General features: G+C 37.4%; 2 protein-coding genes across 3 annotated transcripts; both read right to left on the reverse strand.

Annotated features, from left to right (window-relative positions):
* Window positions 1-4,181: 4,181 nt before the first annotated feature.
* Window positions 4,182-8,730, reverse strand: LOC131310509 (peroxidase 11). 2 transcript variants are annotated; one of them, XM_058337565.1, is made up of 4 exons: window positions 8,458-8,730; window positions 7,041-7,232; window positions 6,493-6,658; window positions 4,182-4,789 (listed from the first exon to the last, which is right to left on the reverse strand). In XM_058337565.1, the coding sequence occupies exons 1-4, from the start codon at window positions 8,686-8,688 to the stop codon at window positions 4,365-4,367; spliced, it is 1,014 nt and encodes a 337-aa protein (XP_058193548.1). In that variant the 5' UTR covers window positions 8,689-8,730; the 3' UTR covers window positions 4,182-4,364. The 2 variants fall into 2 exon arrangements, with proteins under 2 accessions (XP_058193548.1, XP_058193549.1); XM_058337566.1 differs by lacking the exon at window positions 8,458-8,730 and adding an exon at window positions 7,404-7,532.
* Window positions 8,731-12,512: 3,782 nt separating this feature from the next.
* Window positions 12,513-19,368, reverse strand: LOC131310510 (ceramide synthase 1 LOH3-like). Its single transcript, XM_058337567.1, has 7 exons — window positions 19,044-19,368; window positions 17,952-18,181; window positions 17,675-17,830; window positions 16,940-17,125; window positions 14,802-14,986; window positions 13,537-13,609; window positions 12,513-12,854 (listed from the first exon to the last, which is right to left on the reverse strand). The coding sequence occupies exons 1-6, from the start codon at window positions 19,179-19,181 to the stop codon at window positions 13,578-13,580; spliced, it is 927 nt and encodes a 308-aa protein (XP_058193550.1). The 5' UTR covers window positions 19,182-19,368; the 3' UTR covers window positions 12,513-12,854; window positions 13,537-13,577.
* Window positions 19,369-22,655: the final 3,287 nt, after the last annotated feature.

A 22,655-nucleotide genomic window follows, 5' to 3' on the forward strand; every position in this document is an offset into this window, starting at 1 on the left:
TGAGGGCATCAAAAGACACGCAATTGAATATTAGTATTACACAATTATGAGAATTCATTGACGGAGAAAGACTATAATACACACATCTTATTTTAGTGTGTAACTGTGTATTATATGTATTCCTCAAAATATTACTCATTCCGTCCGGATTTAATTGTCCCTAGTTCTATTCTAATCGGCTAAAAAATGGATTATATCTTTGAATCTGTAATGAATTTCATATCGAATATAGATCTTGTTTGATAGATCTCGATTAGTTCTATAATACAATGTTTTCGAAATCATGTAAAACGTTATAAATTGGAAGATATAATCGATTGAAAAATGACACGAACTCCAAAAAATGACTATTATATCCGGATGGATGAAGTATGAATTATAAAGAAAATGTTACGAATTGCTAAAAAGTTACGAATCGTATAAAGGTTACGAGATACACAAAAATGTTATGAATCATAATAAAAATGTTACGAATCGTACTGCTGAAAAGTTATGAATTATATATCAAAAGTTACGAAACACGTTAAAATATTATGAATGAATCATAAAATAGGTGCATATGGTATACCCTTTTTAAGAGATGTTTAAGAGATGTGTATTGTAGACTTTTTCACATTTTGATGATAACTTCTTCTTTTTATTGAGAGAGAAAGGAGAAGCATAGAGTCTAGGAAAGTGAAAGCATCCAAGCATAATGATGTCACACTGCGTACATAAACATATTCCCTACACAATTTTACCATTCTTTACGGAAAATAAATGACTGAAAATAAAACAACAATTATTCTTGTCACTTTACTTTATTTTTATTCCACTTTACACTTATTGCACACAACACTCCAAACAGTAGAGCACAGCTGACGCTAATATAAGTAGTTACTGGGAATCATGCAAATCATATTGTTGGAGCCAAGATTGGGGATCTCGGTCTCTGTCATCCATTTTTCCATTGTTCATGATGTTCATCCAAAAGATATTGAATATTCTAACGTCACTCTTTTGGATATTCGAGAAGAGAAAGAGGTAAATTATGAATATACTACTCCATTTTGAATAATAATATGCAAAACATGTTTATGTGTCACTGTTTCATTGATAATTACGTAAGATGCTATTTTATACTTTCTACGTTCCAAATTGATAGTCCTTCACGAAATGATGTGCATTTTTTGATAAAAAGTAATTTCGTTCATAAATTTTTTGGAGTTTTTCACTTCGAATTGCAGGACTAATTGAGATCTTTAATTTGGTGCGAAGGAACTTGAAAAATCATACACGAAATTACTACTACCTTTTATTTTTTAATCTGAAAATTGCATGTAATTTTTTGCAAATTAAGGACTATCATTGTGGGACGGTGTATTGTTGTGTTAGGCCATGTTCCACTAACTAAAATAAATACTTACTTTTTGAATTAAATGTAATGTATTATGAGAGAATGATCAGTTGCGTAAGGCGAAACATAAGTATTTAAAAAATAAGAACCTTATCAAAACAGAGCCTTAATAGACTTCCCTACACAGAGTAAAACTTGGCTTGTTTGTGCAAGAAAATAAAAACATACTATTAAAGTAGCAAGTTGAATTTTCTCTTACAACGTTTCAACAACTACATGAGTACATGATGTGAATGCATACCCTTCGTGAGGAATTTTTTTGGCCGGAGTTCAGCTTTGTAGAAGTCTGGCAGGTAGGTGGCGAACTCAACAGAATCATGAGTACTATTTTTATGGAGAGAAATTTATTCACGGTTCTGCGCAATTTTAGTCGTCTAGTTCAACAATTAATGGTCCGGATTTCAAAAAAAAATTATTCGCGTGAAGAGTTAAACTCTTCTATTTTTACGAGCCTCGTTCAGTTGTTCTTGGTCCGATGGAACATTATATTTATGTTTATTTACATGTTTAAGCATTTTATACTCTTAACGTGGGAGAGAGAGTCTTGTATAAATTTTTTTTGCTGCTATTACTAGATTTCAATGAGTACTAATTTTTATTTATCAAAAAAAAAAAGATTAAATTTTTCTTGACAAAGATGCATTATTTAAAATTTCCGTTTATTCTGACCAGTCAAATATTATGGGATAGAGGGAGTAGATATGACTACTATTATTGTCAAAAAGTAGGTGTTTTGTTTTGTTTCTGTTTTTATTTTTTTATAATTAAGGCGTCCATCGCGACTAAGAATGTGATTTACGTGATATCCCCATTAAATGGGTAGTCGGAAAATACGCTATGTAGCATTGTAGCCCACGCTACTCCTTACCTCCCTCCCAACAACCAAAAAAATTGATTTTTGATGTCCAACCCGCCAAATTTGTCCCTACCCTAGGGGCGTTTCCACTGATATTTTTAGCAACAATTTATGCCATTTTATCATATTGTTCACACTAATCAATAAGCTTTGGCATTTTAGCATCTGTTCACACTAATTAATAAATTTAGGCATTTTAGAATATTGTTCACACTAATCAATAATTTATTCGCAATGTTTCACTCACAATCAACAACTTATTTAGCATCTTGTTCACACTAATTAACAATTTATTTAGCATTCTTGTTCACACTAATCAACAACTTATTGGTTAGTGGAAACAACTAACAAATTGTCAACAACATCTTCGCCTTAACCTATTTCACTACCGGAAACACCCCCTAACCTATTAACCTATTCGCCACTTAAAAATGTCACATGATACTCCGGACTCCGGAGGAATTGAATAACTCCTAAGGGCTTCTTTTACTAGATGTGGGCCTGGAACACAGATGCCTGACTTCCTAAACGAAGTCAATGGGCCTTATTTAGAGGCCCCGCATATCAATCACATCTTTCTCTCGGCCTACATGTGCAGTACGGGGTCCCATGGGCTTTTATGATCGTTTTACCTCTCGGGTCTCTTGGGCTTTCTTGATCCCTATTACGACCTTTTCTTCTTCTTTTTACTTTTCAAACACTGATAAAAACGCGAATCAAAAGAAAAAAAAAAAAAAACACTGATAAAAACAACACCCCTATGTTGCTTTTAATTACTATTATTTTTTGTTTCGACCGTTAGAGGTGTTCCGGCCAGCTTACGCGTATATCGACTAATCCTCTCTTTGGTCCGGTGTCAGGACTAGAGAATTCACCCCAAAAAATAAAATAAAATCTTGCGGCCTGACCCCAAGAAATCGAACACTGGTCAATTATATATATGGGAACAAACCCACCAACCAACTTTTTCATACTAAATTCATTTACCCCCCTCCTTACCATGACAAACAAACACTTCATGGAGTAACTTTTAATGTATTGTTTGGATGATGTTTTAAAAAATTTTGAATTTGGTTTTTGGGTGATGAGTGAAGAGAAAAATTAGAGTAATAATTGGAGATAGGGATAATGAGTGGAGAGAGATAGAGATAGAAATAAGAATAATGATCGGAGAGAGAAGAGAGAAATGAGAGTGATGATTGAAAGTAGGAGTTGGATTTTTTTTTTCTTTTCAAAATAGCATCCAAACAAGACATTAATTCAACCTCATGTATTCTTGAACACTTTTGTGCACTCTCTGTTCAGATTCTAGGGGATCATGATATGTCCAAGGCCAAAATTGACTATTAGTTCTCCTGTATTAATATGATTCTTTAGTTGTTAGTTTTTATTTATTTATTTACAAACTAGATCATTCCAGATAATACAAATAAGAAAAATACAGTACAATAAGAGTGGACACTACCAATCTGAAAATACAATAAGAGTGGACACTACCAATCTGAAAATACAGAAAATAACAAACAAAAGCAAAATGAATTCAGCTTGATTTAGTTGTTTCAGAGCTCCCATTTCCCACTATTAGAACTCTTTGAATATGAACACCCTAGTGCTTGATGTCACAAAAAAAAAAAAAAAAAAACTATGATATATACATATAAAAAATATTTTTTTGCCTTTTAACTCTTGCACATCGGGAACGAGTCTAATCACGAATTTTAAGCGTTTTTCTTTCAGCATACAAGTATCTGATTTTGTTTATCACCAGCAAAATAATAATAATAATAGTGGAACTGTAAATTTAATTCCTTCTACTTGCAAAAAGTAGGAACAGAACCAGGATTTTTGCGTAGGAGGGCAAGCTATATTTCTGGAGCAGGGGCGAGACTATTTGTTTTGATAATAATTTTTTTTCCAATGTAATATTAGTATTTTTAAGAATCGAACCTTGCACATTGAAAGTAAGGTTTACACGTTTCTAACACCATAAAAATGGATCCAAAAGGACACTTACAATTTCAAACATCTCTATGACAGTATAAAATTTTGTGTTACTTGCTCTCACTTCTTGACATTTCAAGCAAATACTTAGACACCAACAAATTCCACCCTCTATGTGTTCACAAACCTACAATTCTTCCTCACTTCCCCATCCACATAAGTGTCTGGATTTGTAATATTCCCCATTTTCACCATGGACTTCGAAAACTGCTCGAAAAACGCGACCGGGTTCTCGGCGTACAGCTGCACAAGCTTCTTCGTCTCAACACCAAACGCGCTAGAATAGAGCTCCTGGTCAGAGTCCAAAAGTCCCTCTCCTTTCAACAGTATATGGTAGAATGTATTGTCGAAAAGGTTAGGGGTAACATAGTCCATAGGAGATTCATTGTCCTCTCCTCCACCCGCAGCAGGGCAAGTCGATCTCAGGTTGCTCACGTAGGTCTCGGCAGATGGATCTAGCTGTGAAGTTGTTTCGAAATCCCCGTAAATTCTTGCCCGGTAATTTACGCAGCGGGCCATGCCGATCGTATGAGCCCCTGAAAGACAATCAGCAGCGTCGACACGATAAAAATTTCTTCTGAGAAATGGGTTATATGTGACCATGAAAATTTCTTGTTTCGAATGTCCGAAAACTTAATAAGAACTTCAATTTAACTCTGTTCTTTAAAGAAACATGATTAGCGCATATTTTGTACAACTAGCTTGTCTTCACTATTCATAACATAAAAGCATAATCATCTCTGGTTATCCATAATTAGAACCGACGAATCATACTTGTAATATTCCAAAAAAAGGTTGGGCATGAGGTTTATATAGGGGTGGAAATTTCTGACACACAAGAACTTGATACAAAGTTAGTGGGTTAGAGTTAGCTATTTCTGACACAGAGCACAAATTTGACACGACAAGATAACACAAAAAACTAAACAGGTCCGGTTAGGATTGAGAGAATTCTGACACGAACATGAGATGACACAACACGACATGACGCAGGGTGCGAATTTATGAAAGGACATGATACACGAACCGGACACGAAGTTAGCGGTTTAGCTAGTGTCTGCTATTTTTGATGTGAAACATGAATATGACACGACACAATAACAAGAAAAGCTAAACAGGTCGGGTTTGAGTTGAGAAAATTCTAACATGAGCACTAGATGACACAAGACGAACATGACACGACACGACACGATGCCCACGCCCGCAGCCCACCCCTAGGTTTATATCTCCAAATTCCCTATCTCCTTATCCAAGCCTACAGCTCTTAGTTGTACGATTGAGGTTCGAGATTTCTGTTTTAGAATTTCACATCGCATGGTGCAGCTGGGAGGTTTTAGGGGATAGAGAGCTTTGAGAATAGAGGGTCCCTGACCAGAAAAGGGTGTCCAGAATGTTGTGCTACTAGAACTATGTATGTTCGTTATGTACGCAGCCATACACCATCGCAACACCACAATGTCTTGGGATCTTTTTCTTTTTTTTTCTCGGCGAATGTCGATAACGTTAATTGTAGTTAGTAAGGTTTGAACCCCAGTCGAATACCTTGAGATCTTTTACGTGATACTTCTTATTGTACTATCGCATCAATGACGTGAAATTTCAACCTTGGTGGATGGGCGTATATGCACCAATAACAATATATGTCAAATACGTCAACTTTCGAGACCTACTTATAGAGTTTGGTTCAAGTCAGGACGTTCGGATTTTAGCTAAAATCCGGACCACGATCTCAGCTGTTGGATTGTGTTTTCAATAGTCCGGATTCATGGACAATCTATTCGTGCGAATAGATTATCCGTAAATCCGGACCATTCAAAACACAATCCAACCGCTTAAAGCAAAAGTCCGAGCATAACACAAAATCTAGACGTCCTAACTTGATCCGCCCTGCCTACTTATATTATTCTAAAGATATTTTTGAAAAGAAAGATGCTAATCTTAGTCCTAAGGATGAAGGATAATAACTAAAAGGTATATTGATATCCGAAAAAAATGGATTGATATCTGTGAACGTGTTTTAATATCCGTGAAATATTTATTGAAATCCGAACTAGCTACTCTGCCTACTTGGCAGTTAGCAAGACCCTTTCTTACAAATGCTACTAGAGTAATAATGGTATCAAGGTTTTTGTGAAACTTGGGGTGGGCTGTGTTTGTTTTCGAAATAGAAATGCAGGTTTAAGGAAACCACATTTTTAATTTCCCATATGTCTATATAAGATAGTGACTGGTTGCTCACCAGAAAGGGCTACCATATCAGTGACAGAGAGGCCTTGGAAAAGAAACTTGGAGATGATAGAGAGGAGTCCGTCATCCGAACCGGGTAGATTTGCACCTACAAGAGCATAGCCTGCAGTTTTTGAGTCATTTCTCCCCAGAGGAACTTCCCAAAATGGTCCACCAACCTGCAATGCATTGGAAGCGCAATTTCGATAAGCCACGGGAAAACTCAGTTCTTCCAGGAAGGTTACGCAGAAAATTTCATGAGAATGATGTGCTGCTGACATTGACGTAAATGCTATGCGCACAGATCCTTTGTGCACATATCATGCCAATTGTGGGGCCCACTTCAGGCTCTCGTTCAAATTATCGAACCAAGCTCATTTTTGCTGTAAGTGGTCTCAATAGATCATCATTCATCCATATGGGACCATAGCGGTCCCATAAACCTCGACAAACCACCACACTATTCGACACAAAAAATCACTAACGAATTTTTTTTATACGTACAAGTACTGCCCGAAGACATAGTTCTGCTTTCGATAATGGTCAAATTAGAGAGCATACCAGAACAACCGCGTCTCTTGCAGCAAGAGTGAGGATATCAGCACAAGAGACTGTGCCAGGGCACTCCGACTCTATCTTGTTCTTGATTCCATCGATGATTTTGAAACCTTTCAAGGCATGGAAGTTGATGGAAGCTGTCTTTTCTCCTTGTAGGCCGAATACATCATCCAGCAGAACTGATCCATCGCAACCCTGCACCAATTCTAACGATTATCAGACTGGAAAATGAAAAGGACAAGGATCAGGATACAAAAGTGATTTGCTTGTACTTTTTCACTGTATCATTTCAGTGAAAACAAAAGAGAAGAAAGTGAGATCAGATACGGGTGAAAATTTTCATTATTTCTGTGATTTGACCAAAACCTTTCGGAGGTTTTTCTTGCGGGTTTTGTTGGTGCGAAGACCGTCAGGCATCGTTTGGTGTTGGTAGGATTGCCTGGCGACCTTGTGGGTGGCGGTGGGTTGTTTGGTGGTTGGGGCTGTTTTTAGATGGGTTTTTTTTGGTTGTTGTCATGTTGCAGGGTGTTTTTGTTTTATGGATGGCTCTTAGAGTAGTTAGCGGCATGTGATTAGTCGATGGTTGTTGTCATGTTGCAGGGTGTTTTTGTTTTATGGATGGCTCTTAGAGTAGTTAGCGGCATGTGATTAGTCGACGGGTTGGATGTTGATTGTGATGCATTTCATTTGTTATGATATTATGTATTTTCTATCATTTTAACCTCTGGATGATAAAATTTTCTTTGTTGTTAAAAAAAAATTGAGCACTTATCCACTGAACTAATTACTTTCAACTTTGTAGTTGCCTTCAACTTTAATATGAAAAAATATTTTTTGATGGCCCCTTTTTTGGGTCTGTATTTTGGGTGCCTGAGGCAGCTGGTTGGCCTATGTCTAGGACTGGGTCTGGGCCTCGCATGTCCTCCTTATGATCCGATTAGTCTGTTTTGAAGATTCTTTTGTTGTTCAATCGTGAGAAAAAAACTTTTATTGATTTGACAATCGACACATTTAACTTTCCCAAAATAGATAAAAGTACAATAGTTTGTTTATAATAGTATCAATCACGTATTGCGAAAACAAACTTGATGCATGCCATTATGCGGGTACAACTAAAATAAAAATATTTCTATTATTAATCATCTCTACAAAGATTTGCAAATTGAACGACTCAGGTCATTGAATTAAGCCCGCAATGGTCTAGAGTGCATCCATTCAGTCTATTATAAAGGCTAGACTGGATGAACGTACTTTAGAGTTTGGACCATTTTTTTCGATTCCGTGAATCAAAAGCGGAAGAAAATCCTCTTCCTCTTCATTTCTCCGCACTTCTCATGTAATGCTAAGTTTCATTTCTCTCCCGAAACATGATACTTTTGAACCACCAAGAATGCAAAGAAGGAAAAAAAAAATTGCTAACCTGAACAAAACAGTCATGGAAATGCAGCCTAAGTATCAAGGCCGCATTGCGCAGATTAGACATCACAGCACATTCCATCTCCTTCCTCACAATCTCGACCGCGGTCGGGCACGTCGACGCATAGTAATCCACCGTCAGGGGAGGGTCGACCGCGTGCAGTCCGACGCTGAGAATCGAGAAAACGAGAAGCGCCAACCGGAAAGACGACGGCCGTGCGTTAAATGGTGTCATTTTTCCAGAGATTTCTTGTGTTGAGAGAAAGATTGGGAGAATATGGGTGGGACTGCGATTTATATACAAGTGATGAGAAAGAATGGAGGATACGTTGGTCATTGCTTTGGTCATGCCCTTAGTTTGTAGTCAATAGAGGATGCAACTAATATTGGTCTGGTTGGTGGGTATTCCTTAACCAAAATTACGAGAGAGAGAGAGAGAGAGAGAGAGAGAGAGAGAGGAATGAAATGCGTGTATTTCATTCCTTATATTAGTATTTCCGAATGGATTTGGGCAAGCGACCCTTCACAAAATTGAAGACCCAAGTTGCTTTTATTTCTCTCACTATATATATTCAGAGACTAATAATTTAGACAAATATTTGAGACTTTTTGAGTCTGAAAGAGGGAAATTAAGGTTTACTTCGACAATCCAAGATTTTCCTAACTACTTTTTGATGTGCAGCTCATCAGCTGAGCAGATTAATAATTAATACTGTAAATAATTAGCATAACTATGTGCCGAATGTAGAGTGATTAGCTATTTAATCCAGTTTCCCATTGTTTCAAATCCTGACAAACTCAAACCCTATTCAGGGAAACTTCTACTGATCTTTCTCTGCTGCATTTTCTAATGGTGGTTTTTTTTTTAATCAAAAGAATTTACTGTGAAATAGATCCAAGGGAAATTGAACTATTAGGTGTAGAGATATCAACATTACATTAAGTTTTACTCATTTTTTACCCTAGTAACGTAAACCCATTTGATGTCTGTTACGTGTAGGGACTTTTAGGTCTATTATCATGCAATTTTTTTATTTTTTTGCAAAATTGTGCAACTTGTTTGTTGGGTTCTATCGTCTCTGATTCCATGTGAATACTTTATATCGAATCCAAACACTTACCGACAATGACAATTTTGGGCTCGAACCCTCAATTGGACGTAGAGAAGTTAGGGCAATGCCACTTTTTCTACAAAGGCCATGAGAGCCACAATTTCTCCGTTCCGGTTAGTATTTTAGGAGAAATTTTTGGGTGCTGGGCAAGTACCACACACGTGGTACCTTATCGACGATCCCAGTAGTCCAAACGTGTTTTGGACAGTCTGGATTTCAGAGAGAGTGGTTGGGTGGGGGAGAGAGAGGAAGTAAATCTGGATCGTCCAAAACATGTTTGAATAGCTGGTATATCAAAAGAATTTACTGTGAAATGGAGCCAAGGGAAATTGAACTATTAGGTGCAGAGATATCAACATTACATTAAGTTTTACTCATTTTTTACCCTTGTAACGTAAACCCATTTGAGGTCTGTTACATGTAGGGTCTTTTAGGTCTAGTATCATGCAATTTTTTTTTTTTGCAAAATTGTGCAACTTGTTTGTTGGGTTCTGTGGTCTCTGATTTCATGTGAATACTTTATATCGAATCCAAACACTCACCAACAACGGCAATTTAGGGCTCGAACCCTCAACTGGACGTAGAGAAGTTAGGGCAATGCCACTTCGACTACAAAGGCCATGGAAGCCACAATTTCTCCGTTCCGGTTAGTATTTTAGGAGAAATTTTTGGGTGCTAGGCAAGTACCACATACGTGGTACCTTATCGACGATCCCAGTAGTCCAAACGTGTTTTGGACAGTTTGGATTTCAGAGAGAGTGGTTGGGTGAGGGGAGAGAGGAAAAGTAAATCTGGATCGTCCAAAACATGTTTGAATAGCTTGTATCGCTGATAGATACCGCCAAGTGTACCCGCTGAGCACCCAAAAGTTTCTTGTACTTTAGATAACAGATGTTTGGCTAAGGTTTCCAAAAGTGTCCACGCAGCACTGAATATTCTGGGAAAATGACGGCCTATGACGTGTTTCGATAATTAATACCCTTCAAGGACATTTTCAGCATTAACAAATGTTCTTAGCTTGTCCTTTGCGGGTATTAATTATCAAAACACGTCCTTGGCCGTCATTTTCCCGAATATTCTTGGGAAAAGGTGGTATCTAGTGTATACTCCATGTAATCAAAAGCTCAATCAGCATGATTTTTCACTTGACCAAAAAAAAAAAAAATTCTCAATCAGCACGTTACCTAATTGCTCTACAAAAAAAATAAAAAAAATCAGCACGTTACACTATCTTGTTGCATTTTCTTCAGAAACAAGAATGAAAGAAGAATTACTGCTTGCGTTGCGACAGTGGAAATCTGAAATGGAAGTAAGTTATCAAAGTCGTGATGGTGGATCACAAGATAGGATACGCGTCAAAATTTATATGCTTTTAACACACCAGCCTTCACATAAGGGCGCCATTAACTTGTTAAATTGCAGACCTCCCTTTTTCCGATCAAATTTTGATGATCCAAGCCGTTAAATGTGTTCAGAACGTGATTTTAAAGGTTCTCGCAAGAAATCAACAAAAAATATGACAGGGAAGGACTTGATTTGAGCAATTTTTTTGTTGAACCGTTCAATAAAAACTGCATAGATGAAGCACTTCTTGATCATATTTTTTGCTGATTTCTTGAGGGTACCCTTAAAATCACATTGAACGGCTCGGATTATCAAAATTTGATCGGAAAAGGAAAGGTTTGCATTTTGCTTAATAAGGCGCCCTTATAGGAAGGGAACTCTACTGCAGTATAACATATACATCCACTTATGTGTCTCTGTATCACTATATGTTTTATAATTCGCACATCTTAGTTAGTGCGAACCTAAGTAACATAAAACGCGTGCATGTGTGTCAGTTGGAGCACGAGCGCGTAACGCCTCTCTAGAACATTTTAAACCATACAACTCACAAAAGCGATGATTGAGAGCGCGAGTGCGGACCAAACTGAAGGATTATGTGACTAAGGTGTGAATTTGGTGGAATGACATAGGCTCTAACTCATAACACTAATGCCTATAGAGGATGATGGAGCAAATGATCGACCTCAAAGGAATTCATTTCAAATCTCTTGACCGAAAAAAAAAGAATTCATTTCAAATCTAACTTGCCAGGTACTATATAACTCAGAATGGAGAGGGTAATCAATTGTTCGACAAAAACCACAAAAATAAAACCTCACCCCTCGCCATCGATACCATATTCTGAGCTAGGCACGACATCATCAAGCAGTAACGACTTAACCAATGACGATATAAAACCATGAATTCAGCACACGAAACACAGATTTACTTGGGCTTTTCATCTGGCATGGACTTGGTATCTTTGCTGTGGTGTTTCCAGCTTGAAAGAAAATGTTCATCTCTTGGTTAAACCAAATCCAAATCAGGCACCTTTTGGGGAATAATCTGTTCACCAATCAGCAACATTGCGACAGCATGAGATCTTTCCTGCTGTCAGCAGTTCTAATGGTACTGGACAGAGACAATGAGAAATCAAACAGCAGCTGGTACACATCCCTTGAACGGGTTTTTTCATGCTCGAGCAACAAGCAGTGCTCTTTTTATTACTTAATTTCCCTTCAAAACAGCCAGGAATGCTTCTAGGGTATCCATTTGGACCCAGATTTGGTAAAACAATTAACATGACAAACCAAAAACGTTGACATGGGACCTACTTTATCACCCTCGAATGTTGATCCAACACATCCGTGACTTCCGCCCAGAATTTCAATTTTACATTCATTATTTGGTTCAAATATCGCAACCCATGCTTAGGTGGTCTTATTTACACTATTATCAATGCCGGTAAATTTTCAAGTGGCTTCAATCTGCAACAAGTTACTCAGAAATTTATAGGTTGAAAATCTGTTCACTTGTGGTCTCCAAGACCACAACAATGATACCAGATTAAAAAATGAGTTACGAGGTTTCTTGGAGACAAAAAACGGGGGAGAAAAAGAAGAAAAATAGAGAGCAAATACTGCTCACCAACTTCACTACGAACAACAAGCTCAACTGTTACAGCCTTACAGGATAAGCATCGCAATTTCATTTTGACTGAATAATTTCCTTGTAGCAACATTACGCCCAGATAAATTTACTTACAATTTCCTTGTAACAATCTCCTCTCTAAGACAGCAAGTGCAGAAGATCAGCATAGTTTCGGAATCACAAATAAAAAACCTCAGCCCCCTTGCCACCCTCCTTGACTTGCTTTTCCGTCATGTCCCAAAAGAATATACAGAAATGATCTACACGCTGAGCAACCGTATACAACTGTGAAAGGGTTTTAACCGCACTCTACCTGAAAAAAGAAAGCACGGAAAGGAACACTTTTTCTCAATCGGATAGAAAGATGCAAGTACAGATGATCATTATGGGACAACTGAACATAAAAATTTGATCGAACTAGTCTAAAATTAGGTTCGAGGATCCTCAAAAAAGTGATTTCAACCAGTTATATGGGTATACTAAGAAGCATGGATATGGACACGGGAAACAAACAGATTGGTATTTCCAAAAAAATTAGGACACACACCACAAATTGAATAAAAAAGCATAAATTATTGGTATACATAAACTCCTAAGGGAAAAAATAATAATCACAAATTCATACAAAAGTTAAGAATAGTATTCCTATCAAAGTATTAGCAATGAAATAATATTAACTAACAAGTATCCAAGACCTAAGATTCATGGAAGTTTTGAGTTTTTTGACCCACCGTAACTTCTTAAAATTGCACTTCAACCTCTTAACATGTCCACATCGTGTCTCCAGCATCTCCTTGGTGTATACGAGCAACAAATTTAAAACAAAAATTAAGGCACATATTTGTGCGACAAAGCTTCTGGGATCGTGTCTGAACATCCCAGTTTCCTTGGGTATACATGGATACGTGAGGCAAGTGTACATATCTATGCTTGTAGGTTGTGTGCTAATGATGATATATGGATGTTGAAATGACTTCTTTTAGACTTCGCAATACCTTCACACATATTAACCAATGATGGAAAATCCTTATAATGATCAATCTTCATGTTCGTCTTCACCTTCGGAATCTGCGCAAGTTAAAAACATCCAATCAAAGATCAACAAAAGCAAACAAAGAGGTTCATGATAGAGAAACTTGACAGTTTGAATTACACGACCACTTTCAAAAAATGAGCCCAAACAAAAATCCACCCCAACCTTCCCGCTTAGTTTAGGTACATGACATCACCAGTTATTCCTTGCCCTTTAGAGGGCAGAATATAGAGTTGTAACCTATATTATTAAAAGTGGCTCATGGCGGGATGGAGAGGTACTAGCTGGTGCTGATATTCAGCTGAAGCCCACATGACATAGAGGGAACAAACATACTCCTATGTACATACATTTATACCATTACTACTCAGGCCAGAATCGATCCGTCACCACATTTGGAGTACCCAAAAACTTATTTAGTTCACTGTGCTTTTAGCAGTATAGAATAACAAACTTCATTCTCCATAATATTGAAACCTAGAAATGCGCTCTCTCGTTATTTTCCCTGCATATCTCTTACACTCCTCGCGTCATTTTCCCTGCTCTCTTGCACATGGCCACTTTAATTGTGTTCTAGAATTTTTGTCATTCTATGTCTAGAGACCTCTCTCTCTCCTCTTGAACTTTCTTCATGTTGCTACCTATCGAACAGATAGGGTGCACTGTAACAGTGCCAGCAAAACAAACCCACTTCACCAATGCCATAAGAAAGAAATTCGAGGTGGCTACACATCATGTTCCCAGCCCCTATCCTTCCTTTCATTGCCTTTTCTTTGGAAAGTCTAGGTCCCCATTATCTAGAGATTCAAATTACTCTCGTGCTAGTGCTATTTTGAAAATAACTTCACAAAAAGGGTGAATATTCTAGGCACATCAATTTTCGAGGCTATGTTCTATTATTCCAAGTGAACCCAATAGGCGCCCCAAGTATAGAAACATGCAACCTAGATAAAAATTCTTTACTTGATGTTGTACTTCTTTGTACTATTACACGTAACCGACTTTTTGTATTGCCTTTATGTATAACCCAATATCAACTAGTGGATTAAAGAGCATATCAGTCTATCAGATATGAACTTAACAACCACAAAAACCATTGTAGCTCATATTTTTTTGACTTTTTTCTTTTCTCTAGCTACACCTACCTGTTTGTGGCAAGGTATCCCCATACCAAATCCCTATAATTTGGTTACACTGAAATGGAAGTCTAGGCTATTATTCACTTACCAGATCGAACATCTTCGCTAAGTTGGCCTCTTGCTTGTATTTGTTTGACAAGCATCCGATACATCAACACCCACCAATAAATGTGAAGAACAAGCAGGCAATAAAGGAGAGAATTGAACACGTAATAGTAAATTGGTCCATCCACCTTGTGCTTTTCCTTGTCTACGGTCAGGAGAACTTCATAACTGCCATGTGAAGAAAACAACAAATATTATAAAGAACTATATAATAAGATTAAAATTTTCAAGTGGTAGAAGGCTAAGCCCCTAACAGTAAAACAATATAGACAGAAAGCAGTGTTACAAGGACTACATATTCCCAATATCCCTATGGCACTGTGTCAGCGGGATATGAAAAGGGTAGCCGGAATAGGCAGAATGGAAGTCTGGATTCTCTCTTCTTCTTTTTTCACATATGTTTGAAAGAAAAAGCAGCTCGCATTTCAATAGGAACAAAATATTTATAACCTCCTCACATGGATAAGACACATAAATTCCCAGTTTGCCTCTGTATCCCATTAAATTTCCGTCAGAATTTAAATCATAGCAGAATACAACTGGGAAAAAACATAAAGAAAGTCCAGGAAATGTCCCCATCCTGTTAGCCAGATTCTAGATGTTCATCATCCGATTCATCCCCATATCTTCATGTTGAAGGTTTAGGAAAACCCAACCCCTAGACTTCATACCCACGCTCAATAATCATACCCAAGTGCATCTACTACTCATTTAAGACGACGAAATGGAAAAAATGGAACATGACAAACGCAAGTGTCACAGAATAAAGATATTGCTGACTAACAACATCATTGAGAAACATGACTTCAAGACACATGACAAAAGGAGAAGAACTAGTTGGCTCCATACATTGCAATAGTGAGTTTTCTATATGAAATTCCCACTAAAAAAATAATTCCACCCAAAACTGCGTCAAACAGAGTCTTTTGATAATTACGGACTCCAATTTGCAAGATTTGATTTATGAGCATCATCATCTGGAGTTGGTTTAGCACTTGAACTGTCTTCCTTTCCGATTTCCTGATGGTAGCGATTTTTATATGTTCTTCAACATCATCGAAGTTGAAGTATTGTGAAGCAAAAGAGAATGGCATGTAGGAACTAGTAATGGACGAAAATCCATAACAATTCAAAAGAGATGGTGTATTAAAACAGGAATCTCTCCTTCTTAATGAGGAAGTTTTTATGGCAAACTACATTCTCCCTCCTCAAAATGTTGGTGAAAAGTTAAAGATGATCCACCTACTTTTGCACCTCCTACTTTCACCAAAAGACAAGGAGATTCATGAGGTCAAAGACTAACAAAATTGATTTCAAAGAGAATCTGAATATCAGCATTCTACAATCAAAAGGATTACTACTTACCGATACTAAATCTCCTCTAAAATTTCCTATGAAGTAACATCACACTTCACTGTTCAGCGAGGATTTCAGTACAAGTCATCTAACCACAATCTAAGACGCCACATTGCGCCTCAAAAAATATTGTCAATAGTTGATAGCCTACTAAATTCATGTTAGATTCTAGTGATACAGTGGGTTTATGCAACTAAACTCCAAACCACATGTTTAAGCAGAATAGGCATTTCAACAACTGTTGAACGGGGAATAGCACAACCTAGTATCTTGAATTTCTGTACACATTCACTACGGCACACTCATTTAATTTATGTGTCCTATATATGAATGTTTTCCTCCATAAGTAAATATCTTTTAATGCACCAACACCTTTATCTACTGAAGTTAGCACCATGATGAGGAATAAGAAGAAGACAACATATTGAACAAAATAGGCTCCACAGCGAATTCCAAGAATGATTAATCTGGAATGAGAATACCTGTCAAACAAACTAAGCTAACAATATTTCTATAAACCTAGCTTGCTTGCTTCAGTAGATTATCCGTTCTAATGCTTTGGCAGTTCTTGAAGAATTTAAAAATTTGATGGAAAACAAGATCGGGCTCCACAGTAGTTCAGCCTTTCTGATGCATTGTTTTTATCGAGATTTAAATTTGATATAAGGCACGGGTTATGATTTTAACCTAATCATACTACACATAAGGACCAGGGAAATTCATAATGATTGCATAGCCAAGTAAATTTATAAATCACTTGCTCACCTGGTACTCCAGAGCACCCAGAATGGAAAGTAAGTGAGGCGAAGTACGATCCAAGACAAAACAAAAAGAATAAACGCAAAGCTAGCGAGACTTTCTGCGCCACTGTATTTAGACATCTTCCCTACTTCTAGAAATACATCACTAGCATCATGAAGAGCTAATATAACAGAGCCAGCACGAGCAAACCTGCGGAAGACACAGGAAACACGTAAATTTTCATATTAATCAGTCATTAATTGATAAAAGTCTGATCTGATTTTTCTTTTGTGCAATGGGAGTTACACTCAAAGGTCATCTGAAATGGCTTTTGCATTCATAAGAAAAACATGTCAGAAACCTCAGGTAAGGCTAGCAATGCATCCATAGGCCCATAAGATGAGTGGTCAATAAATAGAATATGGTATTTCAAATCTTTTCGTAGGTACAAGCTAAATTCTCTCAACTAATGTTTTTTGTGAATATATGCCTGGTTTGCTTGGTTGGAGTCGTTGGACTAATGGTGGAGGGTATATAGACCTATAGGATGAATATTCCCACCATACTGTTAATGCCGAGATTATTAGTACTTCACTGCCCAATGCATCTTTATATCCTACTTACTGTAGAAATACATGATATCTAACCCTGACCATGAAAGCTCCAAACAACAGCAGGAAATTTGTCCCCTGGAATTTGCCAATTGTCATTCAATCAGATGCTTTAATCTGGAAAACATGCCGTAATGCATACACATACCTTAATATGTAAGAGAGAAGAATTAGAATGACAGTTGCAACATGATGGCTCATCGACACCCCGAAGTCAGAGCGCCTTGTTTCCCAGAAAATTAAAGCAAATATGGCATATGTGTAGAATCCAGCGACGTACATGTATACTGCTTTCAACTTCAACCTGAATATTCCACAAAATAGTCACTGAAAAAAGTAGTGACCTGGATAAAGTTAAGGACAGACTACAGCAAATACTGCTGCTTGAATAAACAATCGTCAATGAATAGAAGTTCAAAGCATACTTAGTTTTCAGGTCAGGCCAGGCCTGGTTTCCAGGCCCCACCCAATAATAACTTGTGTTAGTGAACCAAGGCTCATCATAAGTAACAGACAGCACCAGAAGCTCCGCTGAAAGATAATAAACACATTTCCATGCCGACTCTTTAAACTTACGTATCTTCTTTCTTCTGTCATCTGTCTCAACAGCAATCGTCTGCTGTCCTTTCCCAAATATCAATCGTCTACCCACTTTCTGCAACATGAACATCCATTATGAACTGAGCTATGGAGTTAGAGGAAAGGAGAAAATCTCAGAGATGGGACATGATGCCCACTGCTTAAAGCAGACTTATTTACATTTACGAATTGTAAACAAAAGACAAAGCCAGCAGGAATGCAACAGGAGCTTTATGGTAAAGTGATGAAAGTTTTCTCCGAATCCCTACTAAGTAGCTGGAACAAGATAAGCCATAATAGAGATATCGTATCGTTCTTTTCATCACCGCATGAGGTTTATTAAACTATTCTATTCCAGAATGTTTACACTATTAACATCTCATCAAAACATGTCAGTTGTACAATAACCATGACAGAGCATGTACTTCTTATTCCCTAATGTTATGGTCCTCCGGATACGGTGGCCCTAACCTCATCACCAACCTACCCTCCTATCGAAATCTCGGAGGTATTCCAGTCTCCTTAACATAGTGGCAGATTACACAGTACTCTAATTGCTCGGAACTCTCCGCCTACAGGTGAGATCAAATTGAACACTGATGGATGCTGGTACAAAAAAGAAAATCTTGCTTTGGTTGATGACCGATCTAAGATTTATCAAATATAAAGTACAGAATCAAAAGCCCCAAGGGTAAGTCCGGTTAGATAATGGGTTTGCTCCCCACTCAATCGACCAAGTTCGATTCTTGGTGTTAGGCCGCAAGAAAAAAATTTCTTGTGAATTCCCTGCTCTCGGCGCGTGTATGACCTGCATTTGACCGGACCGGAGAGGGATTGGTTGAGCTGCGCGTAAGCTGGCCCGGACAACGCTCACCATCGAACCAAAAAAAGAGAAGTGCAGAATCAAAGCTATACAGGTAGATATGGTTGAGTAGTACCTCAAATACAAATCTGTCGAGAAGCAAACGAACAGTTGGGAAGAACAGAGCAAAGAAGGGAAGGACTGCGAAATCTCGATATTCTGGGTATGATTCATGCTCCCAATCAATAGAACGCACAAACTCAGAAATACCCATTTCAGCTTTCTGAGCAACCAACCCGAAAACTGGAGCTGGGTTCACCTCTCTCTCTCTCTCTCTCTCTCTCTCTAGATGGACTCTGTGAAAAGGGGTGGCTTCGGAAAGACAGTAGCAGATCGGACTCTCTGTGGATCTTGTTATGTTATTTTTAATTGGTAAAGAAGTGACTGCGGTTAGAAATTAATTATGGGCATTGGTCAAGAAAAGCTACCGGTCTTTTTATGGGAGAAAAAGGACCCGTGAGTTCAACCTCCTTGGTGATGGGAAATGGGATTTTTCAAAGACAACAAGATTCATTTGATCCAATGGAATCTTCCAAACATTTCTAAATTTGGGATTTCTACGACGGCTTGTGGGGCTCATTTCGGGGTCCATCACACACTATCCAAAATTTTGAATTCTAAATGAAAAAGTTAACAGATTGGATTAAAAAATTACAGTCATTCGATTGAGTTATTTTTTTATGAATTTACTCAAAAAATATTTTAATTTTAATGAATAATTGAATGAAAAGTTAGTAAATTGGAGCAAGAATTTACGGTCATTTGATTGAGCTAATTTTTGGTAAGGCAACTCAAAAAATTATTCTAAATTTAACAAACGGTTCGGATCATTTGTGTGGAAGTCCGAAATAAGCCCCACAAGCAATCTCTACGCATTCTATGCGCAAAGTGCGCGTAGTAAAATAGAAAGCGTTCAAACACCTGACTACCATCAAACTTTCTTTCTTAACAAATTTTACAATTAACGTTACATTGTTCTCCCTCTCATTATTTTGTCCCTCGTTCTCTTCTAATCGTATAGAAAATTTGTTTGGCTTGGTGCAAGAATGGAATTTTACGACGCACAAGTGGCTGTGCAAAAAAAGAGATCGGTAGAGAAGATGGAGACAAAGAATGGAAACAGGTTATCTGAAACCCCTTGACTTGCAAAACTTCTACAATACTCTCTAATGGTATGTAAGCATCATACTTCCAAAAAATATGGACCATTAGATTGAAGAGTAGGTAAATTACAGCCCTTGGATCAAAATCACACGCAAAAAGTAAAGTGGATTTGTCAAAAATGAGATGATTTTATGAAATTTTGACCAAAAAACTAGGATTACCTTACTCCAAAAACAGAAACAGGTTTTATATACCATTCACTAAGACAACATTTGCTATCTTATATAGCTACACTTATTATAGCATATAACAACACGTATTACAACTGGTTGCTTAGGTAACAAGTTACGATTGAAAAAAAAGAGAGTAGCAAGTTACCCTTTCTTTTTCTTTTTTGCAGGAAATTTTTTATATTTTGAGGATTTATATATGCACACCACTTGAAACTATATACACAATACTTTTTGCCTTTTAGTTAACAGTTGGGGAGTGGACAACTTAAAAAATGGTGTTCAATTATAAAACTAGTTTAAAATTTTAATTTGATCTTAAGATAGAATTAAAGCAAATATTTGAAAACAAAAAAAAATTATTCAAATGTTTTCCGTAATTTGCAAATAATGTTATAAATATATTTAATTAACTTGCTTTTAATTGTAACGACCGTATTTTTTTTTATCATAAATAATATTATTAATAGCATTAATAAATATAGAAGTTACTTTCTTAATAATTTTGTTTTTACAATTATGCATGCAATATATACATGCATGCATTTTATTTTATTTTTCCCTACACATGCATGCATGCATGAACACACCTTCATCTCCCTCACCTCACTCTCTCCGGCAATGTCTTCCTCTTTCTCCCTCTCTTTCCAGCCATTACTCCCTCTATTTGTTTCCCACCAAGAAAAACAAATTCATCCCCCCTTGCGTAAACCAAGAAAACCCTTAACCACCAAGGTAAAATCCGAACTTAATACATTCTTATCCATCTCTGGCTCCCTCTCTAATCTCATATTCGGCCCCAATTCATTCATTCCAAATCCCATGAACCCAATTAAATCCAATCTTATCCTTCCACTCCAAAATTTACCTATATATACCCCATCACTTCAACCCACGAGCACCCATTGCAACCACCACCCTCCATTGCGTAAGAACCAAGAGAAAATCGTGGCTAATTGAAGCTCAAACTATGGAGTTTTAGAGAGAGAAAGAAAGAGAGAGAAAAGTGGGTTAGTGCTCTAAAACCAACCGAAACCCAAATTGACTGTTTCAAACACTTCTTACAACTCAAAGCATCCCCAAACATCAACCAATTCGGTCCCAAAGTTCCCCGATCAAAGAAACCAGAGTCACCTTTTAAAAAATTCAAGTTTCATTTTTGAATCAATTCGATCCAAACCAAGGTATTATAATCATATCCAACCTCTTCTCTAAGTATATTAAGGGGGTGTTTGGATAGCACCTTTTCCCATTTTCCTCTTCTCTTTTTTGTGTTTTGGGTGTTTGGTTGAAAGAGGCAAAATGGGTTTTGAGGAAAATGGATTCTCCATTTTCACATTTCTAAAACAAAAGGCAAAAGAGCTCAGAGGAGCTTTTCCCATTCTCTTTTTCCCATTCTCGTTCACCAGCCACGGCAGAAGACCTATATACCCTCTCCATTTTTTGATTCTTTTCACCGTACGAACAAAATCTGATTAGATAAAAAACAAGACAAGAGAGTGTTCGAAAACACTTGAAAACCACTGGGTCTTGTTCGTCTGGTTGAGACGTCGACACTGGTGGTGGTCCGCCATGGAGGAGAAGCCGAAAAATACATCTCAGAGTCTCTGTTCAGTTTGACCAGGAGAAAAAGTTGGTCAAAAACAACTTTGGACCACAGATTCCTTTTCGTCAAGGTGAGACGAAGAGATTGGTGGTGATCTGCCGTCGAATACGATGCTAGAGGAAAGCTCACGCGCCGATTGGATAAGGCGCATGGCCGACGAGTGAGATCCACTCTCAGCTTGTTGTTCACGCGCGGTTCCCATGAAGAAAAGGCCAGGTGGCGAAGGGTTTAAAAAAAGTAAAAAAGAAATTAATTTCAAAATACAGTAAAACTTAAAACAATTAATTAAAATATTATTTATACACATTATACAAGAGTATTATATATAATCAGGGGCAACATAGTAAAAAACCAACCCATAATTCATTTTCATTCTATATCTCCCAAACACTACTCCTGCTGCAAAATCCATTCTGTACATATCATCCAAACAATCTACCAAATTAAAAACACATTCTAATCATAATTCAAAAAGTTAAAAATGAAAAGCCAAAAAATAGGCTCCCAAACACCCCCTAAGTGTTTTTAAGCTTAACCCTATGCCCCAAATGGACCAATGCATCAAAACCAAAGCGGAAAAAAAAAAAAAAACGTTTCTGCTCTCAACCTTGCGGCCGCAAGCTTCGGGCCGCAAGGTCTAGTCAAATTCTTGTGGACCGCAAGGTTTGACTCGGTCATACCTTGCGGCTGGGTCCCCCACCGCGAACTTGGTTCGATTTTATTAAAAATCGTTCGAAACCATTTTGCG

The sequence above is a fragment of the Rhododendron vialii genome, chromosome 12a, assembly GCF_030253575.1.
Source record: "Rhododendron vialii isolate Sample 1 chromosome 12a, ASM3025357v1".
Lineage (NCBI taxonomy): Eukaryota > Viridiplantae > Streptophyta > Magnoliopsida > Ericales > Ericaceae > Rhododendron > Rhododendron vialii.